General features: G+C 42.0%; 1 protein-coding gene across 6 annotated transcripts in view; it reads left to right on the forward strand.

Annotated features, from left to right (window-relative positions):
* The window catches only part of Ptpn13 (protein tyrosine phosphatase non-receptor type 13), a 190523-nt gene that overhangs the window by 95842 nt on the left and 68760 nt on the right, over positions 1–25921 (forward strand). For all 6 annotated transcript variants that reach the window (XM_037209228.1, XM_028867296.2, XM_037209229.1 and 3 more), the window contains 10 exons: positions 4329–4424; positions 4980–5070; positions 10984–11203; positions 13124–13198; positions 13319–13493; positions 14321–14474; positions 16227–16365; positions 17163–17315; positions 19095–19277; positions 22669–22831. In XM_037209228.1, coding sequence (XP_037065123.1) covers positions 4329–4424; positions 4980–5070; positions 10984–11203; positions 13124–13198; positions 13319–13493; positions 14321–14474; positions 16227–16365; positions 17163–17315; positions 19095–19277; positions 22669–22831 — 1449 coding nt within the window. The remainder of the gene's footprint in view (positions 1–4328; positions 4425–4979; positions 5071–10983; positions 11204–13123; positions 13199–13318; positions 13494–14320; positions 14475–16226; positions 16366–17162; positions 17316–19094; positions 19278–22668; positions 22832–25921) is intronic.

A 25921-nucleotide genomic window follows, 5' to 3' on the forward strand; every position in this document is an offset into this window, starting at 1 on the left:
TAATTCTAGCACTTGGAAGGCAGAGGCAGGTGGACGTCTGTGAGTTTAAGGTCAGCCTAGTCTACACAGCAAGTCCAGGGACATCCAGGGTTACATACGTGTCTCAAAAATCCAAAAGTAAATATCAGTGACATCTGGATCTTGTAAGAGCAAGATGTTCAATGATGCTAGGACATGTCACAAAAAAGTAGGTCCTATATGCCTGCTACAGACCAAAGCTGAGGTAGAAAAACCTCTTCTTTCTAGTCAATGCCTACTGAAACCTCTAAGCATATAGATCATCATAGAGACCAAGTGGTCTGAAAGCACAGAGCATGGGCTTCTCCATACCAGTGTCAGATGGCCTTGTCATAGGACATGAAGTTTTACATTTCTGAAATGGCTGATGTTATTATTTAATTTAGAAATGGATGGGGTAGTGATGGCCCTTGCCTTTAATCCCAGCACTCAAGAGGCAGAGGCAGGTGGATCTCTGAGTTTAAGGCTGCCTGTTCTGCAGAGTGAGATCCAGGATAGTCAGAGTTGTCAGAGAAACTCTTGTCTCAGAGAGAGGGGCGGAAGAGCTCATGCTTACAAAGATTAAAGCTTTTTATTTTTGTAAGCATGACTATCTGGTAAATTGTGGCTTAGAACTTTAATCTGATTATAAACCTTTTTTTTTTTTTAAATATGGCTGAGTAGAACATACTGTGTTGGACTTTTAATCTAATTATATCTGCCATGTTATTACATGAAAAGAAGGTGGCTAACAACACTTTAATGACACACCAGATAGAAAAAGCTCACAAAATAAATCTCTTCCATTTCAATTAATATAGCTGTTCCTACCCTTTCCCCACTGTAAAAGAGGGAAAACATCTTCCCACCCTTAGTAAACAAAGCTAGTCATCTAGTGTGTTTGTAGAGAGCTAGTCCTCCAGCCATAGTCATAACATGGTGGTGCCCCCCACCCCCCACCTAGGCGTAGCCCTGAGAATGGCTTCTAGAGACAGTGGACTTATCAAGGGAGGGCGCATTCTCAAAAAGCTTTCAGAGAGCTTGAACAGAGTTGCTTTTGTCTTCTGGAAGGAGCCCGGGCTGCAGAGAAAAGACAAAGCCCAGAGTATAAACTAAAGGAAACATAGACACAAAACAAGACCCGGCAAATGGGATTCAGTTGCAGACATAGTTCAGAAACAGTAAATCCATGTAGTGCTTTATATGGAGTGAGAAGATGGAGTTCCAAGGCAGAGTATCCAAGCGCAGGAAATCTGTCTAGTTGGTTTATTGAACAGGTTCACTGCTCCTTCCGGCTTTGCTTTGTAAAACAGCAGAACCATGTCGTCTGTAAATCAGGGTCCTCCCCAGACCTTGCTAGTTTGGCTGTCCTGAAACTTGCAGATCTGGATTTGTGATTTGGTACCAGTTCCCTGGAAAATTCCACATGGTATTATCGGGAGAAGTTGGTAACAATAACACAGAAGTACTTTAGTGCCTTCAAATGAAACAGTTCTTAATATGTAATTGTTTAATGTGTGCATAATTTATTATAGAAAATATAAAGTGGTATTAGGTAGCACTATTATTTTCAATGAAACTACTGGTCCACCCCCCCCCCACCATGGCCCCTTCAAATCACATTCATATTTACCCAGTGGATTTTAAGTCTATTTTACTATGAGATTTCTCTGTAGTAGAATACAGTCGTTCACAGAGGACTAGGAAATACTTCTCAATTCTGAAACTTTTCCATTGATCAGAGTATTACTTAATGCTTGTGTTGACTATACACAAAGCTGGGCTATAGTATGCCTTGTTCTTCAGATAAACATCATCCTAGAAACTTCCTTTCCATGAATTCATGGCCAGGCATCAGCTTTTCTCTCATTTATTTAAAGTTACTTTCTCAGTAAGACTCCTGCTCTGCCTGGGTTCTCCCGTCACATTGTACCTGGTCCCACAAACCTGGTGCTTGTACTGCCATTTAATCACTTCATTGTTCATTAACTTCAGTTTCTTTTAAAAATCTTTGTTAAAAAAAAGCACCTAGCACAAATAATTCATTCTCTGATGTTCCTAAGCTAAAATTCGCAGACTGCTTGGGGGGAAAATATATTCTTCACTTCTTTTGGTGACCTGCAGTCAGGCATCTCCATCTCTCTTCATTTCAGGGTATTTCCTATGGGCTGCTCTCTCTAAAATCAACAAAATCCACAAAACAATTCGGATAAGTTTCACTGAAATTCATGCATCCTTGGCCCTAGGGCCACATGAAGGATTCCCTGTGGGTTTCACTGACCCTCGTCACAGTCTCACAGGATGATGTCTCTCCTGGTGTCAGGAGTCTAGCCATGATGCTCCCAGCACTGGACTCACTTTTTATTACCAAGTGACCTTCTGACGTTGGTGTCTTGAGATTTCGAACCTCGTTATTTGTTCCCTTTCACCTTTCCCCTGGCCGGCCGTTCCTCCTCTTCGTGAAGCCCCCTTGTGTTTTCCATCTCCCGTTTCATTCAGCACATTTTCCATCAGTTTTTCCGACTGTCATCTGCAACTTCAAACACAGGCTTTTTGTCAACCACCTGAAAACGTGGAAAGTCCCTCGACTGGGCCTAAAAGCTCTCTCCTCCAAGCCGCCAAACTTACGGAAACAGTAACGCACGCACACTCTCTCAGTTCTTACCATCTGTCCTCCTTTGACCTTTCTGTTCAGCTGGAACTGTGCAGTGATTCTGTAAAAGGTCACCTAGAGGTCCCTTCGTGTAACCTTGTTTTCCTCACTGACTCGGAAAACATTGTGTACTTGCTGCACACTGGGCACGTGCTGGATGTAAGAAGCAGCTCATCTGCTCTCTGTGAAAACCTCATCATTTAGTAAGAGACAAGTTGGGATGGAGGCCCAGCAGTTAGTTACGCATAAGGAATTGGGGAGTATGTGAAGCAATGTCCAGTTCGGTGCTTTATTTACAAAGTTATAAAGGAAAGCTGAAACATCTCAAAGGAAAAAGGGCGTTCAGATAAGAGAAATGACAGGGCATCACTTCCAGGAAGTAACTACGGGCTGCGGAGCTGGTACCAGCCGGTGTGGTGATGCAAGTGAAGAATTGGCTTGAGGAGGAACATGGTGATGAGTCTTCTACATAAATTTACTTTTAAATTTTGATTGAAGTTTTTCCATGATGATCTTGGGGCTGTGAGCAGAGTTTTGTGCTCTCAAGCAGGTTCTCACCAATGAATCTGCAGCTTTCAAAATAAGTTACAAATCTTGGTGTGGACCAGAGGATGACAGTGTTTTAATAGCAACCCAAGGAGATTATGAATTGTCTTTTGAGGGGTTCTAGTGTTAAAGGATTTGAGAACTACAGTGCTGTGCCCAGAGTTTCCAATCTGGCAAGCCCACTTTCTATATGCTGGGTTATATATAGAGCAAGATTGTGGAAAGGAAATTAGACTAAAGAATCTAGACATGGATGGACAGTGCCCACCACAGGGACAGTGGGGAGGAAGGAGAGGGTGGATCAGAAATATTCAGAAAGCAAGATCTGGGGGCTGGAGAGACAGCTCAATAATTAAGAGTACTGACTGCTCTTCGAGAGGATCCTGGTTCATTTCCAAGCACCCACATGGCAGTTTGCAAATTGTCTACAACTCCAATCCCAGGGGATCTAACACCCGCTTCTAGCTTCCAAGGCTACCAGGCACACGTATGGTACATAGACATACACTTAGTTAAAACACTCATTCACATTAAATAAACATTAAAAAATACTAATTTTTTAAAGCAATGTTTCTATTTTAGTCCATGCTTGCCTCCTAGCTTTAGTCCCTTGCAGAAGGCACTCTCTGAACAGGTCTCTGCAGGAGCCCTCCTGACTCCTTTCCTCTCTGGTAGAACTGAATGTCCTGTCTTGCATTGTGTATTTGTATACTTACCTTCTACGTTGTAAAGTCTCTTGAATTGTACTCTTGGGTGTTTGATCCCTTGTAGGAAGTACCTAACAGAAAACTACACATAGCATTCTAAAACCAACGTGAATGTTGCTCCTAAAACATCCATACTGTCCTAAGAGCTTTGGGTGTTTATTCATTTAATTCTCATAGTAACCTTACAAGATGTTACTATAACCCCTTTTTTGGCTAAAAAGAACAACAACAACACAGCCCAATCCAGGCGGTCTGTATCCAGAATCCTTGCTTTCTACCAGTATGCAAAGTGTCTCTATACTAGAGCCTAATTTTTCAAATTTAAAGGAATATATAAAATGTTCTAATCAAAACTGAATATGTTCTTTTTTAAAAATTTGTGTGGCATTGCTAATAAACTTTCTGATTTTTAAAAATTCTTTTAGAACCAGTTCGAAGATACAAAACTTACCACAGTGATATCTTTAGTACCTCCAGTGAAAGTCCATCTATTATTTCTTCTGAATCAGATTTCAGACAAGGTAAGCATCACCTAAAGCAAGCAAATCTTTTTTAAGAAGCAATCATAACTATTTTTTAATATTATTTAAACAAAACTTGTCAAAATGTTAAGACTGTAAAATGTTTCCTTTTAAAATTGTTATATCAAATAATAGCAGTTTCATAAAATAGTGATATAATCATTTCATCATACAAGAAAGAAGTCATTGTCTTTAAAACTTAATGTGTCTAGCCAGGCATGGTGGCGCACACCTTTAATCCCAGAATTTGGGAGTCAGAGGCAAACAGATCTCTGTGAGTTCAAGGCCAGCCTGGTCTACATAACAAGTTCAAGGATGGCCAGGGTTACATAGAGAAACCCTGTCTCAAAAAGAAACAAGAAAACGAACAATAATAATAATAACAACAACACAGCTGATGTGACTTAACCTCAAAAGGATATCATGGCAAGTCATTGATCACATGGTTGTGATTCATACAAGTTATCTTATTTCTACTAAGTGCCTGCGTTTTCGATAAGATTGCTTCCATATTTGTAGAACTTGTACCTTTGTTCTATTTTTATTCACAATTAGTGAGAAGAAGTGAAGCTTCCAAGAGGGTTGAGTCTAGCAGCGGTCTCTCTGGAGTGGAAGACGCTGGCCAGGGCCAGTCACAGAGACCAAGGTATGGCTTTGGGAAGCACTAATTTCTCGTCACAGGTGGTTGGTTTTGGTTCTCTTTAATTACAGTTGGCACTTGACTTTTTAAATTGCTGGTACAAATAGATAGAATGATCATGAATGTTAAGGCATGGCATTAAAAGTCTGAAAACAGTAAACCTTTTTTCTAAAATGTAAAGAGCAGTTATCTGTACTTTGAAGGACTGGGGCAGCTCAGGTATTCAGTACAAATTGGTTGAGTGAATAATTAGATTACCACTCTGTAAGCTATTATGTAAAAAGTTAATTATTCGCTCACTAGTTAGCTTAAAGAGGTTCTCTGGCATATTTCTAAAGCCCATTTGAGCCACTGTGTAGCATCAGCTTCATGCTGAAGTACCTGGCAAATTTCTTAGGAGATGTTACTGTTTGAGTGGGCTAGATCTAGGGTAATTGTGTTACAGCTGTGTCTACTTTGTCTTGTTTAAACTGAAAGAATTTTCAAACAAGTAGTTAGTGTATTGGTATGTATCGCTGTCATGTGTACACAGTTGCCTTTCATGAACACAGAATGCTGATTTCAGAATTGTAACATGACAACTTGAGGTTCAAAGTTGGCCTGAAAGTGTATTTCCAAAGCATGAAAATGCCTTAAACTCACTCACTGTTTACTTCAGATACTACTAAGAGAATCATCTGGAAAATTTCAAATATTTGTCCTTAGCTAATGAATATATTAGAGAATGTCCTTACCTGTAAACTATTAATAGACCATGTAATCCTAGCTGTGTGGTTAACAGTTATTCATGGCTTAGAGTTCAGGTAATTAAGCTCATGTACTAAAAATTAATGTCGCAGGGTTTTTTCCTTTCATTTCTTATAAATACCTGTGACATTTTTCTTTATAAAAATAATTTTCTACTTACACGATGGCATTTTAATTGCTGCTTTCTTATGATGAATACTCTGATTATTTCAGAACAAGTGGAAGGCAAAGATAGATCTGTGCTCAGTATTACACGCTTTCTCAATGAAACCAAAGCATTGGGATGAACAGTAAGAACCCAGAGTCAAACCACATTAAGCTCATGTTGAATTGAGGGAGAATTTTTATTTCAGAATTTCCTCCACTATGTCTGATTGAGAAAAATTATGAATAGTTAATATGTCTTTTTAGCCTCCACGAAAGAAGAAATAGGAGTAGCTAGAAAAACCATTGCGATTGCGTGTTAGCACTGTTACTTAAGGAAGCATTCCTGCAAAAGAATTACGGCATTTTGGGAGCTTTATCCATTTTCTTAATAAAGAATGTCAAAAACATGAGTCATGAGAGACTTGATTTTGACCCTCTAGGTTTTAGTAAGGAAATGTTGACATTAAGCCCACCTTAACTTGCCAGTCCGTGTTTTACGGGTGAACCGTCACTGGGGACACCAGTCCTCTGTAGTGTTCATGGCACGGAGTTAGAAGAATGGGGGAGAGACGTCTGGGACACACTGCTCAGTGTGCGCATGTGTTGTCACAGGGAAATCGCTGAACTTCACTTCTTCTAACTCACCCATCATTTCCTGCCCACAGCGATACACGTGACTAAAATACTGTCAGATCTCCTTGTGAGGGAGGCACAGGCTTTCCTGGGTACAGGCCAGGGTTTCCGATGCCCCTCACTGTGCCAGCACATGGCCACGAGCTCCCGAGTTGTGCTTCAGGCAGCACTGGATTTGGACCTGTTGCATGCTTCCTTGTGAGAACATTTCCATCTCCTTTAGCTAGAATGAAATGCGAAACAAACCAGAGAGCTGCTGATGTCCTTTATGGGGTGAGGAAGACACTAACAGGAAACAGTGAGTCAGACATAGCAGAATGAGCAATTTCTGAATTCTGAGCTATCAAAAGTGTCTTTTAATGACTAAAAAGAGTGTCTCCTAATCTTTTCACGTGATAGCTTTTGGAGTGACACTACACATGCTGTCTTCCCCTGCCTCTGTGCCTCCCCGCAGCTGATGTGACTCTTTCTGAGTACATTAACAAACAACTTGTTCCCCTGAGTATATTAGCAGACAGTGTATATACACTCCATCTCCAACAATGCAGTATTTTTAAGATTTGGAGCTTGTTTTTGTTTTTTACATCTCAAAATGTAAAAAAATAAAATGTTTATGAAATATTTTTCATCTATATTGGAAGAGATAAACTGATAAGTTGTCTTTGCTGCTGAGACTAGTTCTAGTTAATGAAAATGCACTATTTGAGTTAAAATGCATAGACTCAAGTTCTTACCACTTGGCTCCAGGTAAAGGTAAGCTGTAGGATCATATTCACTCAGCACCTGCTGGGCACCCACCACATACTAGATGATTTGAGGTACCAGAGACAGAGCTGAGAACAGCACCCAGAAACAACTCCCCCAAGAGATTACCTAGAGATGAGAGCCAGCCGGCAGACCATGACTAAAAAGGAAGGAGCACTGCCAGGTATGGTGCTCGGTGCTCGGTGCTCGGAAGGAAACTAAAGCAGAGCAGTGCCGCAGGTGGTCAGGACGTGGTGTCTGCGTCCTGCTGTTTGTGGGTAGTGTGACCAGGGCAGGTGTCCCTCGAGGGCTGACACCCAGCATAAAACTGAAGGAAGAGTGACCCTTGCAGAGTCCATGTGAGGGGTGTCCGGGTGCAAAGGTGCTGAAGTGGGGGGGGGGGGTCTGGGTAGTTCTGTGTCAGCTCGGCACAAGCCAGCGTCTCCTGAGAGGTGAGAACCTCAGTTAAGTCATGCCTCCAGCCAGGCAGTGGTGGTCCACGCCTTTATCCCAGCACTCGGGAGGCAGAGGCAGGCTGTGAGTTCGAGGCCAGCCTGGGCTACAGAGCAAGATCCAGGAAAGCCAGGGCTATTAGACAGAGAAACCCTTTCTCTGGGGGTGGGGGGAAGAGAAGAAGAAAATACCTCCATATGATTAGGCTGCAGACAAGCATGTAGGACATTCTTAATTATTGATCAATGGGGAAGGGCCCAGCCTGTGGTTGGTGATGCCATCCCTGGGCATGTGGTCCTGGGTTCTATAAGAAAGCAGGTTGAGCAAGCTAAGCCAGTAGGCAGCACCCATCTGTGGCCTCTGCTTCAGCTCCTGCCTCCAGGTTCCTGCCCTGTTTGAGTTCCTGTTCTGACTTCCTTCAGTGATGGACTATGACATGGAAGTATAAGCTGAACAAACCCTTTCTTCCCTGACTTGTTTTTGGTCATGGTGCTTCTCCGCAGCAACAGGAACCCTGACTATGACAGGGAGACATGTCATCTTACTGTAACAGTAAAAAAAGCAAGCAGTGTGGCTGCAACAGAGTGAGTGAAGGACACTGTACATGAGGAGTGGAGACCAAAGAGTCGGGGCCCCGATTCGGGGAGGTCACAGATGCAGGGAAAGACTTCAGTTGTCAGGGAAGCCATGGATGACTAAAAGCATGAGAAGCCAAGGTGAAGCCTAACATCCCAGTCACCTATGCAGAAAGTAGATAATGCGACAGTGCAGACTGGACAGTTAGTGCTGGAGGAGAGTCAGGTGTGTGACTGTCTCCCAGGTTGTGCTTTCAGCATGTGATGCATGATTAGATTCGCAGTTAATGAGGAAGAAGAAGTAAGAATGACTCCTAAGTTGTTTCCTGAACAACTGGTAAATGATCGCAAGATTAGACATAAGGACGACAGTAAAGTGGCTTTGATTTAGAAACAGAAAACTAAAGGTGTACATTAACATCCAAGTATGGCGCTTGCATTGCTTTTTGTTTCAGTGAAAGGGTAAGGGAAAGTCAGCCATTGAGAGGAGAAGGAGAGTGTATTGGAGTTTTAAAAAGACAAGACAGCCCGGCGGTGGTGGCGCACGCCTTTAATCCCAGCACTCGGGAGGCAGAGACAGGCAGATCTCTGTGAGTTCAAGGCCAGCCTGGGGTACAGAGTGAATTCCAGGAAAGGCGCAAAGCTACACAGAGAAACCCTGTCTTAATAATAATAATAATAATAATAATAATAATAATAATAATAACAGAGAAACTCTGTCTCAAAAATAAATAAATAAATAAATAAATAAGACAGGCAATGCTGAAGGATTCCAGGGAGCAGTGGACCAGGCAGCCTGGCTCTGCAGTTGGATGGGTGATGAGGTCATATGCAGAGGCGTGATTACACTGACGATGGACTTAGGTCCAAACAAGGTCGGGCAAGAGGAGAGGAGTCACAGAAATGACCTTGCTGGGAGCCAGTAAGAGTCAGTGAGCAGTCTGAGCAAGGAGAGTAGAGCACAGGAGACAAAACAAGATGATTCAAATACGGGAGACCAGAAGCAGGGATTTGGGCTACATGGTTGCCTGCTGAAGACGTCCAGGATCCATGTGTCATAACAAAGAAACAGAGAACAAAGCCGAGCAGACACTCAAATCCTCGATTAATGCCGGGGAGTAACCAGTCGAATGAAGAGTGCCCAGAACACAGCAGCCAGCAGCTGTCATTCCATCTCACGTACTTAGGGGAGCTGGTCTGTTTGAGGAGGAGTCCATAGGTCTGGAATTGAAGTAAGAACTAAGCAGAGGGCTTGAGGAGACCGCTCAGAGGGCAAGGCATCTGCAGTGCAGGCACAGGGACCTGAGTTTGAGCCCAAGAACCTCTAACAAGCCAGGTGTGGCACGTGCTTGGATCTCAGCTCTGGAGAGGCAGAGACAGGTGGATCCATAGGGCTCACTGGTCAGCTAGTCTTGATAAATCAGCCAAGCCTAGGTCCTGTTGAGAGACCTTGGCTCAAAAAACAAGATGGGCAGCTCCTAAGGAACAATACCTAAGGTTGACCTTTGACCTAAACCCACATGTACTCACACATGAAAAGACACAGAAGAACTAAGCAGAATTTCATTGACCTTCAAGGCATAGGTCCATGGGAATAAAATAGCCCCTGTCTGAGAGAACCACAGGGGAAGCAGTTTTTCAGGGGATGCTGGAGTGTTCCTAGAGGGGTCGAGGTACAGGTCTACCCTGTGGGACAGCATTGTAGCAATACATGAAAATACATCAGAACAGGATGTAGACTGGAATGCCACTAATGGAGAGCACTCTGACCCCAGATGCAGAGGACTTCCTCAGATCGCATCCAGTTCCCCAAGGCTCTGGTCACCAGCTGAGTGTCTCGGCTTCTGTTCTTCCTGCAGACTAGCCATTAATCAGGGTCCCTCCAGCCTTCCCGGTCTGATGCTCGCTAAAGTGGAGTAGGGGCTTTTATGGAAGCTTCATTCCATGAGCATGACTGCTTATTAGCTCTGTCCCAGTCAAGTGTGGGTGTGAAAGTTCTAGGAAGGCTCCTCTTTCTGGGTCAGCCCTACTCTAGAAACTACAATGGAGTACCATGTTTTCCAGAAAATGCCAAGGAGTTTAAGAGCTCTGTATCAGGAACAAGAGCCTCAGTCTGGAAACCTTCAGTGTTTGTTTTCCTTTCTTCTTAAGGAGATGTGACAGGAACAAGATTCAAAGACCAAATACTAGAACAAAGATTCTCTGACCACCCTTTCTATCAGGAAATTACAAAAAATCACAATAATTTTAGCAGGAATGGAACATATAGCTATATATATAATTTTTATAAGAGATTTTATACACCATTTCTCTCACTGTACCACACCATGGAATGCCAACTCAGGTTCGTTCCTAAGCGCTTCCATTAGGTAGTTCAGAAGTGCCTCTAACTCCAGTCTGAGGAAAGCTAGCACTCGTGGCCTGCAGACACTTGCACACATGTGGTGTCCATAGACTCACACAAGCACACAAATGTATACATTAATTAAAAATAATAAGCCTCTGAAAACTAGTGAATGTTTACATTCATGATAGTTTACTTGACATGGAGTTTCTTACATTAGCCTTGAAATGTGCTCCCTCAGCAGCCTTTATTTTTCTTTTCTTTCCTCTGTATTAGACAATATGAAACATCCCTTGACGGCAGCTTCATCAATCAGGAGATGATGCTAAAGCGACAAGAAGAGGAAATGATGCAGCTGCAAGCCAGGATGGCTCTCCGACAGTCTCGGTTGAGCCTGTATCCAGGGGACACGATCAAAGCTTCCATGCTTGACATCTCTAGAGATCCACTAAGAGAAATTGCCCTGGAGACAGCCATGACCCAGAGAAAACTGAGGGTAAGGCGGGTCCCAGGCCAGGTCCAGATTTGCTCTTTGAGGACTGTTAGCCAGAGCACTTTGAAAACAGGCGCTAGGTTTTCCTCAGTGGTGTAGGCACACATAAGCTGTCCATGATGTCAGTAACCTCTCACACATGCTGCTGTGGGTCCCAAAGAACAGATTCCTTTAAAAAGATCTGAAAGGAGAAGGAATGCTAGTTCAGACAAGAAGGGGGTTGGGGGAGGGGACAAGAGGGGGTGATAGGATGTGCTTATGGCCAAAATACGTTACATACGTGCATGGATGTCATGACGAAACCCATTGTCGTTTATAATTAATATATGCTAATAGAAAGTTGCTGTAGATATCCTAAAGATACAGATACCCTAAAGGTGAAATTGGGATTCTACATTAGTTCTCATTAGGATCAAGCATCTTGTCTGATATTAGAGTCAATATTTAGCTGCTTACATTATTTCATTTTCAAAATAGCATTAGGTGGATTTAGAGCGTCTTAACTGTACTTTTGTGACTTACATGTATGCCTACGCATGGTGGTACATGTCTATAATCTCTACACTCAAGAGACGGAGGCAGAAGTCTTTTGAGATTTACCTCATGTATGTTTGTAATGGATGACATAGTAATTCCATGGCCAACCTGGGCTACATAGCAAGGTCATAGAAAATGTACGTGTATTTCCAGGCATGGTTTCATGTCTTGGTGGTCTCGCCACTCGGGAGGTTGAAGCCAGGTCGTTGTCTAGCTGTGTGAAACCAGTATGGGCAGCATAGCAAATCTGTCTGGGGAGAAATATTTTTAAAAGACGAAAACATGAATAACATATGCATCATCCTTGGGAACAACTGGTTTTATTCAATATAGCAGGGAGTTACTTTTTAATAGTAAGAAATTCACTAGCCCATAAATCAAGAGATGAACTACAGAGTTCAAGGTTAGTTCAAAAGTACACGAATGTTTTTAAGTACATTTCATCTCTCTGCTCAGCCATTCTCAGAATGTTGGCATTGATTGCCTTTTTGGTAAAATTCTATCGTCATCGTCATCATTTTATGTATGGGTGTTTTACTTGCATATATGTCTGTGCACTGCACGTAAGCCTGGTGCCTGCGGAGGATAAAATAGCACATCGAATCTGGAGCTCAAGGTTATGTGAGTTCAGGGAACTGAGCTGCCGTCCTCCCAAAGAGCAGCCTGAGCTCCTGACCGCTGAGCTGCCTCTCCAGCCTGACTGAGATTCTCCTTATAGTCTAGAAGATTGTGTTAACTTCAGACCTTGGGTCCTCCCAATGCAGTATTCAAGGATATGAATATGCATCTCACAGTTTGAAGCAGGAGGGGATGGCTTTTCTATTTGTAACATTTTTCTTTAACCACTAGACCTTTAATATATTTTTATAAACATACATTGAACTTGAAAACATTTCATTGCCCAGATTTTTTATATGTGGAATTAATTTCTAAGACACTGTACAATTCCAAAGTTTTTAGATTGACAGTGAAATACAACTAAATGTATTGTAAGTTAAATGGAAAAAATTTAATGAAATTTTACCAGTTATTTATTCTAACCAAACGTGTCAAATGAAGTGGTAAGCCGGATGTCAAACAATATGCTTTGGGCTTCACATGTGACAATTGTGTACAAGCATGAAGGGCACACACCTTCTTCATAAGCCTTAGCTTCAGACCCTACATGAATGTGTACACACAGAGTGGTGCATATACCCTAAAGACTTGGTGTAAAGCGTTCTCCATTCCTGTTCTAACCAAACCCAGTGTACTCACTGAGTTTCTACATATGTTAGGTAGCACCTCATTCTAATGTGTGCTTTTTTTTTCTTGTACTATTTTCCTTTTAAAGAAAGATCTAGGATAAATAGTAAAAATAATTTATTCTGTTTATGTGACTTGCAGAATTTCTTTGGCCCTGAGTTTGTGAAGATGACAATTGAGCCATTTATTTCTTTGGATTTGCCACGGTCTATCCTTGTAAGTAGTAGTAAAGCTGTTTCTGTCCCTCTTAGAAAATAAGTTGAATGGTTCTCTAAAAGCAAGTCTAAATGTTACCATGCTCCCTTTAATAAATACCATCATTTTTCTCAATTGTAGAATAAAAAGGGGAAGAATGAGGACCACCGGAGAAAAGTGAACATAATGCTCCTGAGTGGGCAGAGACTCGAGCTCACCTGTGACACCAAGACCGTGTGCAAAGACGTCTTTGATATGGTCGTGGCTCATGTTGGCTTAGTGGAGCATCATTTGTTTGCTCTAGCTACCCTCAAAGGTGACTACATACTTTAATTCAGAGTTCAGAATAGAAAGGTGGCATCAAGATGACCTCCGGTACCTTATCGTGCTGAGCTTCACTTGGGGAAAGAGTAATTAAATAGGCCGGTCGGCGTTGAGAGACAGAAGGGAGCTAGGGACTTCCCCAGTTTCATTCATTGTGTGTGGGAGGCTCCTTCTGTATCTGTGGAGAGTTTTTCCACTGCTTGTGCTTGAATAATAAACAACTCCTTCTGCAGACTCACCCATTAAGTATGCAACTAGCACTTCTTTGATCCCGGTTTACAATTAAGCAAGTGGTCCCAGGGGGTGGAAAAAGCTAGTACCTAGTCTAGGGCTTACTCACCCCCCCTCTGGACTAACCAGGTAATATTGTCTATTTTGAGACAGAATTTCTATTTATTTCTTACACATTCTGCACACGTCACATTTGTGGAATAACTATTCTATTAGCAGACAATGGCTAATATTTATGGACACACTGTGCTCTAATACCTGCCTTCCCGCGTGTTTCATATCCATTTTGTCACTGGATTTTTACAACTACCCTATAATGCAGGAACCACCGTTATCCTGATCTTTCAGACAGGAAAATTGATGTCTGGGGTGGAAAAGTAGTTTATCCACACAAGCAGTAAGCAGAGCGACCAGGAGCCGAGTCCAGGTTTGTCTGGTTTAGCCTGGTTTGAGAGGCCCTGGTGCCGAATCCAGCCGTTCGCAGTACTCAGAGCCCACTGTGCTTCTGACAGTCAGTTCAGCAGAAATGCAGACATCGGAGGAAGGAAGGCTTGGTGCTTTCTGAATGCCTTTCTCATTCCGTTTCAGAGAATGAATATTTCTTTGTTGATCCTGACTTAAAATTAACCAAAGTGGCCCCAGAGGGATGGAAAGAAGAACCAAAGAAAAAGGGCAAAGCCGCTGTTGAGTTCACTTTGTTTTTCCGGATCAAATTTTTCATGGATGATGTTAGTTTGATACAGTGAGTGCACAAGGGTTTCTTTCTTGCTCTTTCTGGCCCCACTCTGTTGACCTCTTAACCTGCTGGCACTGGACCCCTTCATAGGAGTCCACGACAACTTCTTCTTCATTTCAAAGAAACGCAGTGCTTCTTCCTTATCCATGTTTTTGCCGTCACCGTTTCAGTTACTGGGGCTCATTCGTGATCAGAAAATACTCTGTGGAAAATTACATCATCAGAGTTTTCATTAATTTTGTTAGGTGTAATTCCTAGTGTTTTGATGAGATCCTGTGCCACCCTTCTACACCCTGCCTATGGCATGAGTTGTCTCTTCATCCCGTGTACCCATGCCCTGCACACCTCCCGCGTGCCCGTGCCCTGCACACTGCACATCTCCCGCGTGCCCGTGCCCTGCACACCTCCCGTGTACCCATTCCATGCACACCTTCTGCCTATGAGTTGCTCAACGGCATCGTGTTATCAGACCAGCTGTGGTGGCATTGCAGTGCTTATGTTCATGTAACCACTGCTTACTGATGGTTCCAAAGCATGAGAGTGGTGATTGACAGCTCTGGCAGGCCAGGGGAGCTGTACAGTGCTTCTTGTAAGTGAGCAGGTGAAACTCCTTGACTTCCTAAGGGAACAAACCCCTGTGAGACTGCTAACCTCTCTGTCACCTGTGCTTAATCTCTTACTGCACCTAACTACAAGTTAGCTTTTATCCTGTATACGTACATTTAGGAAAGTACAATGTGCAGGGTCTGGGACTTCTCATGGCTTCCAGCTTCCATACAGCATGTATTCCCTACAAAGGAAGGGCAATATCAGTATTGCCCTTAAATGATTTCTTTCTTTTTTTATTAATATTTTATTGAAAAAAACTTACAATAAATTCCAATCACACTTTTCCCCTCCCCAGCTCATCCTAGATCTTCCCCACCAACTCAACTCCATACCCCTTTTCTCTTAAAAAAAAAAGAAAAGAAAGAAAAGAAAGCAAACAAAAGAAACACAGATACACACACACACACACACACACACACACACACACACACACACACGGAAACAGAAAGCAAAATACACAAGCAAATGACCAATAAAAAAATTCCAATCAAAGCAAAATGAGACAAAAAAAATCTACAAAAAAATACCATTGAGTTGGTTTTGTGTTGGCCATCTACTCTGGGGCAAAGACCTACTCTGAAGTATGGTTACTATATCCATTGGAGAAAGCCAACTTTTCCTGTGTAAGCCGGTATCATTGGCAAATAGTTCCTTCGCTAGTGGTGGGAACCTGTGTCTACTTCCCCATCTCATCACTTGGACCCTGTCTGGTTTGAACCTGTGCAGGCCTTACACATGCTACAGTGTCTGTGAGTTCATATGTCCACCAGTCCTGTTGTGTGTGTACGACACTGTTTCCGTGGAGTCCTGCATCTTAGAATCTTTCCACCTCCTTTCCACATAGCTCCCTGAGCCTGGAAGGGAGGGTTTGCTGATAAGACCCCATTTAGGACTGAGTGCTCCAAAGTCTCTCACTCTCTGCACATTGACCATCTGTGGGTCTCCATGTTAGTTCCCATCTACTTCGAGAAGAAGCTTCTCTGATGATGGACGAGTGAGGCACTGGCCCATCTCACAGTTCCTTGAAGGCCTTAGGAAAGCTTAATGACAATCTTAATTAGAAGTGTTGGAAACTGTGCCTATAATCAAAATCATCCCAGCATTCAACCTCAGAAGTCAAGGTGTCTGTGTGCATCTGTGTTTCCACAGACACAACCTCACATGCCATCAGTACTACCTTCAGCTGCGGAAGGACGTTCTGGAGGAGCGGGTGCACTGTGACGATGAGACAGCCCTCCTGCTCGCGTCCTTGGCTCTCCAGGCCGAGTATGGAGATTACCAACCAGAGGTAGCACTGGTTTTGTCTTCTGAGAACTGTTTTGTAGTGGTAGTTTTGTTTCTTTTCTATATATGTTTTAGTTTGTTTTCCTTTGTTGTTAGGGAATCAACCAGGGAATGCTGGACAAGCATTTCCCACCAAGTTACATCCACAGCTTTTTTATTGTTCTTCTTATTCTTAACAAAATCATGGTTGGTGTCATGATTTTTCTTTTAAACTCCTTTGGTTCCTCGAAGTACCCTGGCTCACCACACACATCACCCCCATCCCATACTTTGACTCTGTACAATCACATAGTGTGAGGTTTATTTCTCCTTTTAAAACTGCCTTGTTTTGGAGTTTAGGACTATCTAGCTCCAAGCCCTCCTTCTCCTGTGTTCTGAGCAATAAAGAAAGAGGCTTAGTAGAGGAGATGTAGGTCAAGCATGGAGGACTCCGCCTTCCACACAGATCCACACAAAGACAGGCTGGGAAACTGGCAGAGGTCACTGTATGGCAAACTGTGTTCAAAGCTTCATGTTCCCAAGTGAAAGAGACCTAAGAAAAAGCAGGAGATCAGAGACCACCACCTTAGCAGTACCCTTCTTACTTCATTACCTCTTAGCTATCTCGACAAAAGACGCTCAAGCATCTCCTGAAACTTGTCCACCAGTCCAGCTGTTCTGCTCACCGAGGAAGAGAGCTGCATTTTGCAGAGAGAAATAGAATCTTGTCTCTTGGCAGAGGCAAGAACTTCAAGGCAGGAGGAAGAGGCTTCACACTGAGATAGGCAAGTGGAGCTCTTACAACAGCGTCCTTTCTCCTAGGTCCACGGAGTGTCCTACTTTCGCCTGGAGCATTATTTGCCTGCCAGAGTGATGGAGAAGCTTGACTTGTCCTACATTAAAGAGGAGTTACCCAAATTGCATAACACCTATGCAGGCGCTTCCGAGAAGGAGACCGAGCTGGAGTTCTTAAAGGTAAGCAAGCAGAGTGACCAGTAATGAGCAGTGCCATGTGCTCAAAATGAGCCAGAGTTAGAGGACACTTCTAAAGTCAGGGGGCACTGTCTGATCCTCTGCAGCCTCTGGCTGATTCCTGCCTAAAACTGTAGCAGGTTAATTCTCATGTGTGAAAGAGAAAATGAGATTCCAAGAAAACATGGTATTCCAAGGTCAGTAGCACTGTGAGGGACAAAATTCTTACTTTAACCTATATCTATCCGGCTATTCATTCATGCCTTTATCCTATTCCATACTGAAAAATCAAGCTGCATCGTAAAGAAGATTGAACTTGATGACTGAGTAGATATGAGATGCATGTTCGTGCTCTTTCTAGAACTGTTGATTCTTGTTTTTAAGACGTGAGTTAGTCCTTGTACTAGGTGATAACTAGTTCCTGTGGATGCAGAGGAAATGGCTTACAGCTTGAGTTCCATCATCGGCTTCCTGTTAGCCTACAAATAAAGTGCATTTGTTACAGAAAAAAAAGAGCTAAGGAAGCTTTAGTGCAAGAAATTTCTCTATTGAGAAAAAGAAACTTGGAGAACATTGTCATGTTGCAGCAGCCCAGGAAGAATAAACCTTCTGTTTGCTGGTCCATAGTGTAGAGAGCCAAGCTTCTCAGCTCGCAGATACCTTGGACGAAGCTCCATTCACTTGATTCACAACATCCTTGAAGTAGAATGTATGGTAAGAGAGCCAAAGTGGTTTGTTTTGTTGGAGTCACATTTAAAGTCAAGCTGTGAGCTCAATTTTCCGTAGCCATTGTGTTCAGTACTTGCAAGAACTAAGTAGCAGCATGTATCTTTAGAGGAGGCCGTAGACTTCAGCCTCCCTAGTGCAGCCCAGGCCCTGTTCACCTCATGATAGCACTTTTCTGCCTTTTTCATCTTAGCCCTTAGGTGAGAAATGATGCAGAGTTGGGCTCTTTAAAGATGGCTTTAGATCGATTTATTATTTTTAATATTATTTGTGTGTGCACTCATGCATGTGTGTGCATGCTTTTACATGAGTGTAGGTGTCCATGGAAACACAGGTGTCAGAGCCTCTGGAGCTGAAGTGGAGGCCATTGTGAGTCACCCATGGGTGCTGGGAATCAAACTCCAGTCTTCTCTGCAAGACAGTATGTGATCTTAACCACTGAGCCACCTTCCAACCCCAGCATTATAATTTTAATTTGTCTTTCCTAATTACATTTTTACTGACCACTTTCTCATGGTTTATTTTCCATTCATTGAACTTCTTTTTGATGTGTAGATATAACCCTTGAGCCTCATTCACATCTGATTGCTTCTTAATAAACTACATCTTCATTATGTATTACAGATTCCGGTCCTTTGTCAGATGCAGACCTTACATTTATTTACCTGTTCTCAGTTCATGTTTGTCTTTGTATCCTGTCGTTGACTTCTTATCACCAAGTCTTTGTTAGTGCCGTGACTTCTTGTTACTTCTTGGAGGAAACTTGCTGATTCTTTGGATGTTTTTTGGTGCCCTCCCTGAGTGCTCTCAGCTGACCCCGGCATAGAAAGTTCCTCAAGTGTTAGACACTCCACTCCTGTACTAGGCCTGGCATGCATTTGGGTGTGTTTTCACATACCACATAAAGTGAGCATGGGAATAGTCTTTTGGAATGTGGATCCCAAATGTTATAGCAGCATTGCTGAGAAGCCTGACCGCCATGCTGAGCGCACTGACCCACGTCCAGCTCCTCCCTGTTCACCACTGTTTATGGAAGTACACCTTCTGTTCCAACAGGTCTGCCAGAGGCTGACGGAGTACGGAGTACATCTTCACCGGGTACACCCAGAAAAAAAGTCGCAGACAGGAATACTGCTTGGCGTGTGTTCCAAAGGTGTGCTCGTGTTTGAAGTTCACAATGGGGTGCGCACCTTGGTCCTTCGCTTTCCATGGAGGGAAACCAAGAAGATTTCCTTCTCGGTATGTCCATTTTAACTTCTTTCCTTGTATTTTTAATCGATGTAATCAATTTTAATTGTAACGTATTTACTGACTTTCTTTAGTAAACTTAGTACTGCTTAAAACTTTTTGTCCCTTTTTGTTATAGGAGGTCTTACTGAGATTTTCTTTGTTTCTGTTTTTTCGAGGCATAGGATGCATTCCTAACTAGTTATATGCTCAGTTAACTTGAGTTAAATTACAACCAAGTTGAACTTTCTGTTATATGAAAACTTACTCTACAGCCGTAATATCTCAGGTAGAGAAATCCCCCTAATATTTTAAGATAATGGTCTTCCTTCTGATATACCTGTCAAGCCCAAGAGTGGATCTCCTGTTAGCACCTGTTATATGAGTCCAGAGATCCAGGCACTACTGAATTTAATGAACCAGTCTCATGACTTTCTCTAATTTTAGATTTTAATGTCTACTCTATGGTAATAAAATTAGAAAAGTAATTTTTGTTTTGTTTTTTCTCTATGTAGTCCTGGAACTCATTTTGTAGACCAGGCTGGCCTCAAACTCAGAGATCTGCCTGCCTCTGCCTCCTGAGTGCTGGGATTAAAGGCATGTCTACCATCACTACCACCACCCACCTTAGAAAAGTGATTTTTAGGAAAAGAACATGTTTAAAAAGATAGTGAACTTTAAGTGCATGTTCTGATTTTGAATGTAGAATATCTGAATATTGAAGTATCATCTAGCAAACCTCAGAGATGGACAAAAATGTGTTTGAGCGTTTATTTTCTAATAGTATATGAGGATTACTGATATTTGGGCTGACATATGTTCTCACCAAAATAAAGCTTATTAAGAATGTAAAGGCTATTGTGCCTGACAGTTATGTGGCTTAAGCAGTTTGTGGGGCCCTTGGCAGTGGGACAAGATTTATCCCTGGTTCATGAACTGGCTTTTTGGAGCCCATTCCCTATGGAGGGATGCCTTGCTCAGCCTCAATACAGGGGGAAAGGTTTTGGTCCTGACTCAACTTGCTATGCCAGACTTTGTTGACTCCCCATGGGGGAGGCCATATCCTCTCTGAGGAGTAGATGGGGGCGGGGTGGGGGAGAGGTGGGAGGTGAGGTTGGAGAAAAGGAGGGAGGAGGAATGTTGGTATGTAAAATGAAAAAAAAACATAAAGGTTATGCTGGATTCTGAACAATGATTAACCTGGGTACCTCAAAGTCAGCTCTGAACCTAGGGGTTAGTTTTCTCCTGTGAAATCTGGAAGTCCACAGAGATTATCAGATAACAATTCATCCTTTCTGCAAAGCCCAAACTACCCTCATCTTCCCGGAAGTGTTGAAACCAGGAAATTACCTGGATTTAATTTAATTTCTTCAAGTGGAAATTTAAGTAGAGCAAGTATTTGAAGAAAACTTAGGTCAACAGTACTCATTACCCACCTCAGCTCTCACCAGAGTTCCCTTGGGTGTGTTTCCTGTCTGTTCAACCACCCAACAGAATCAAACATTCTTCTAATTTGTCTCAAGCTAGCACATTGTCTGTGATAACACTTTTTGTAATCACTCTGGACCTACCACTCACCTCCGGCGGGCTTTTGTGCCCTGTCTCATCTTTGCCGTTAGCTGTCTGTCCTAGGCCTTAGTGCTGGGGCTTTTTTGACAGTTTGCCTTTCATGTTACTACTACTTCGGTCACTAGATCTGCAGCTGTGTGTTTTAGTGTCTTTGTGAACCACCTGACAGTAGTTATGTGGACAGTTGTTAGGAAAAAAATACCCAACTACCTGAAGAGTCATTAGGTGTGCCCATAGTCAAGATTCTAGTTTGATGTTACTATATTTTAACCTTTTAGTCTACTTGATGGGTTTCCTTTTTAACAGAGTAAAATCTGGTTCAGTCCCAAAGATTCATTAGCGGCAATATCTACCTAGAATTTATCACATTTTATTATATATTTAATTATATATTAATTTATCGTATTTATTATAATTTATTTCTATCATTGCATTCTGTTTACAGTATTTGCACATTGTTTTCTCATTATAAAGATCTTAAATGTAAATTTATGTAAGGAAGGTCTATTTATAAATCAATAAGGCCAGATTTTGTGAGAACAAGAGGTTTAGGTAAACACTCTTATAACTTTGGGCTCCTATTAAATTTGACTTTTCTGTGCCTATGTCTGTGTTTTGAAATAAAAATAATAGAGACTAATTTGCATAATAGATAATAGGTAGAGTACAGTCTAACTTCATTTAAGTAAGTGCCTATTATTAGCTATGGTCCCTGGCCTGTTGGATGCATCACGGACCATCTGCAAGCCTCAGAGGCCACAGGTTCTCGGAGCCCTCTTCCCTAAGATATATCTTTTAAGAAACAGCAGCCAAATAAAATTGATTTATTATTTTCCTACTTTTCTTGGATTTGGTAAAAAAAAAAAATAGCCATCTCTAAATACAAAAGTAGCGTCTCGTTCACATCACCTGGTATCACTCCATCCACACATTTTCTTTTGTTTTTTGTTTTAATCTCCTCCTGGCTTTTTGTCTGGGATGCCGTGTGGTCACAACTGAGTAGAGTAGTCTTGAGTTCCAAGAATCAGGTGATCCTCTTGCCTCATCCTACCATGTACTTGGAAATACAGAACATACTATCCCTGCCCAGCAACCTACATTTTCATTAACTTCCCCAATCACCATTCCAACCTTCATACCACCCAGATTCTCCTTAACTGAATCATAACTCTTACCATTACTGTTAATTTTTAAAATGTCTTTTACATAGTTCTTACCATTTTATTAACATTTGTAAGCATTCGCAAGTAATTTAAATTACTTTTAAAAATTATTTCAATCTGGGAGGAACATATTCGGATACACACTTCCCCGAATACTGTCTTATGTAACCCTAGATACTTTTCAAAAAGATGTATTTGTTTTTATTTTATGTGTGTGAGTGGTATGCCTGCATGAATGTCTATACCACCTGTGTGCTGTGCCTGTGGAGGCCAGAAGAGGGTGTCAGATCCCCTAGCTGGGGTTATACTAAGTACTAGGTGTTAAAACCTCGGTCCTCTGGAAAGCAGCCAGCGCTCTTAACCCATGAGCCATCACTCCAGCCCCACTCTGGGTAATTTTTTAAATTTCCCTTGATGATGACTTAAGTACATAGAAGTTACAATTGCTGAAAGTGGCAGTTAATACTAATTTATTTACCAGATTTGTTTTGATTTAGAATTGTAGTTCCTATATTTATATTTATGTTTAAATGTGGTATCAGTTAAAGGGCACTTATATCTAATAATTGAAAATATAAATATCTCTACTTACTGATAATAGGTTAGAATATTTGGTCATATAAAAGTCCTAGGAAAACTTCCTAGTTATAGACACCTGATTTATATTACAGAAAAAGAAAATCACGTTACAGAACACGTCCGATGGAATCAAGCATGCGTTCCAGACGGACAGCGGAAAGGCATGCCAGTACCTGCTGCAGCTCTGCTCTTCCCAGCACAAGTTCCAGCTGCAGATGCGGGCGCGCCAGAGCAACCAAGATGCCCAAGACATTGGTAAGGAGGAGTGGGCTGCATCACGTGACTCCGGGATACAGGCATGATTGTTACCACAGTTTTTTAAAAGAAACTCAGAAAGTGTTTAGGATGAAAACTTACAGGGTATCTCTTTGTTAAATGTCTAAATTAAATTGTCAAATCAGCTCACTATTCACTTGGAAAACTGCACTGCAGATAAGCATAGACTTCAAAAGGTGTTTAAAGGGTTTAACCAGGTTTTAGCTTATAATTATGAAATTATATTATACAAGTATTTTGACTATTTTATTTCATATGTATGTGTGTTTTGCCTGAATGTATATCTGTATATCACATGTGTGCAGGGCCCACAGAAGCCAGAAGAAGGTATCGGGTCCTCAGGAACTGTAGTTACAGATGGTTTTAAACCACCCTGTGTGCTAGGAATCAAACCTGGGTCTTATGGAAGGGCAGCTAATGCTCCTAACTGCTGAGCCATCTCTAAGATCTTAATAGGCTATATCATGTAGGCTCTAGGATATACATAGTGTACAAGAGGAAGATCTGAGCTCTGGAGAGGTAGGTGATCCTTGGCTTGGGTTTGAAGGACAAATGCTGAATAGTCTGGAGATGAGTGTGGGAAAGAACAAGCAAGCAGGAAAGCGGGGGAAGTGGTACCTCTGCAGTGAAGTCAGGCATTGGAGTGGTAGATCACCACCTGCTAGCTCATCTGGAATCATTCCTGTCTGGAAGTTATGGTATGTAACCATAGCAACCAGGACAATGAGTTTTCAGCTGCAAAAACAATCCGGTTCAGGACAGAGCTCTCTCAATCAGAGCTGAAATAGTTAAAGCTAATTCTGCACAACCACATGTTGAGATTAAAGTGATTTGAAATCACTTCTTTCTGGTAAATCCCTACAGACCTAAGTGGATCACTCTGAAATACGGGAGTGAAAGTTTAGCATACTCTGGTGACCCATGTTTCTGAATTCTTTTCTGGGACTTTCATTCTGAAATCTTATAGAAAGTTTTTCCTCTAGCGTGGACTGGGGAATGGCAAACTGTAAGAAGATGTTTGTCACCCCTCAGGATCTAAGTGGAGACCATGTGTTCCCCTAACATAAGGTTCTAGGAGCTTATGTGAACCTACAGAATCACAGTCTTTGGAAGTTGCATCCCTAGAATCTACATTTTCACTGAATTTCTTCATATATAAGTTTTAAAATATGGTAGATTTGGCTATTATCACATTACCCTTTATTTTCCTACTTTGCTTTGCTAAAAATTGTACAGGATTCTACATTTTTTAAAAGTACAACAAAGTACCAAACCAATTAAAGATATCAGCATTCCTGCTTGGATCAATGTTCAGTACAAACCAGAACTGAACAATGAGCGATCATATCGTTTTATATGTGATAGAGTAGGGAGAAATCAGAAGATAAAAGTGTGAGGTTGATCCTCTCTTCAATGTTTCACATTGGATTGGGTATCCCATATCCAAATTTTAGGGAGACTAGAATGTTTCTCATTCTGAAGTTTTTAAGAGTTTGGAATATCTGCAAACACATAAGGAGACGCATGTGAGGGAAGGGGACCTAAATCTAAACAGAGTCTGTGCCTCATCTTCCCCTCACACATGTGGACCTGTTCTTAATGTTCTGACTGAGACCTGTCAGATGAAGCCAGGCACTGAGTTTCTACTTGAAATGTCTGTTCAACACTCAAAGTTTCAGCTCTTAGAGCATTTTGGATTTTGGATTTTCACATTAAGAGAATGTTTGATCTACAGTTATGCCCAATTCTTACCTTGAGTAAAACTGCTGATATTCAAACCAAACTGTTACAGATCAGAAGGCTCAGGCATACTACAAAAGCTCTCTGTCTTAGTTCCTCCATCTGTAAAATTATTGTCGCAGTAATAATCTATATATCAAAAGGTCATTGCAAAGTACAAATTAATCCGTACCTCTAGAGTACTTTAAGCGCATCTAGCAGACAGGCTTGAGGACATGAGTTGAATGGGAATGTACTTGTCTGGTATATATGAGGTGCTGGGTTCAGTCTTCATCACTGCATTACCACTTTTCTGTACCACTGATCAGCAATAGTAGTACCGCTAATACTTGTAGTAGCAGTGGTCACATGAGCCGCAGTAGACACTACCACTGCCCTCGGCTGTGGGCTTCTGTACCGTCTGCCATACACCGTATATCATGCACCATATACCTGCAGTAGTAGCATGTCGTATACAAATGACCTTAGGGAAGAAACTGAAGTTTCAGAGTCTCCTTTCTTTCTGCACATACTCTGTATATTTTACAAACTCAGTTCCAGACTTCAAATAGCAAGTTAGCCTTGAAGTCACGGAGAAAACACTCCAAGGTGGTATTGTCTCTATACTTCCCCATATTTTATAAAACCTTCAAAGGAATTGTGTCCCACTTTGAGTTGTGTTAGAAGTAACCATGTACTTGTTTACCTACCTGAACTAAACAAGTGAAAATTACTGGTATAATCCATAGGAGGTTGGTGGACTAACACATATATGCTACATATTAGTACTGGAGAATGCTGATTTTCTAAAGAACCCAGAGGTCATTAAGTCCCAGTTTTCCTAATAAGGAAATAAGTTCAGAGTAGAAAGTGTCACCCCTGATTAGATGATGGTAAGAATCCAGCGGGGGGTGCAATGTTGGTCTCCTCACTTCTAGCAAGAGTTTATATATAGCTAACTCATGGGATGAAAAGAATAAATCATTTATTTAGCACATACTATTAGGTAGTAAGCACTAAGGAATAACAATAAATGGAGTCTATCTTCAAAAGAGCCTGCGGGAAAGTCAACACTGTGAGGAAGTAGAGAATGCTGAGGAGACGACCAGGAGCAAACATGGATTAGAAGGAGCAGCCACAGGCGCAGGCTGTGTGTGAAACCAGCCAGCCTGTGCACTTCAGGCTGACTCAGAGCACCAGAGTCAGATTACAGCTCCTACTGTTTGCCCTGGCTGTTGGTGCATGCTGAGTCTGCTCCAGGTGGAAGGCAGTGGAGTTGATGAGATCAGCAAATGGTTGTACTCAAAGCCCGTGACCGCGAGGCAGTGAGCTGTGGATGGATTTGAAAGG

This window comes from Peromyscus leucopus, chromosome 10 (genome assembly GCF_004664715.2).
Source record: "Peromyscus leucopus breed LL Stock chromosome 10, UCI_PerLeu_2.1, whole genome shotgun sequence".
NCBI classification, from domain to species: Eukaryota; Metazoa; Chordata; class Mammalia; order Rodentia; family Cricetidae; genus Peromyscus; species Peromyscus leucopus.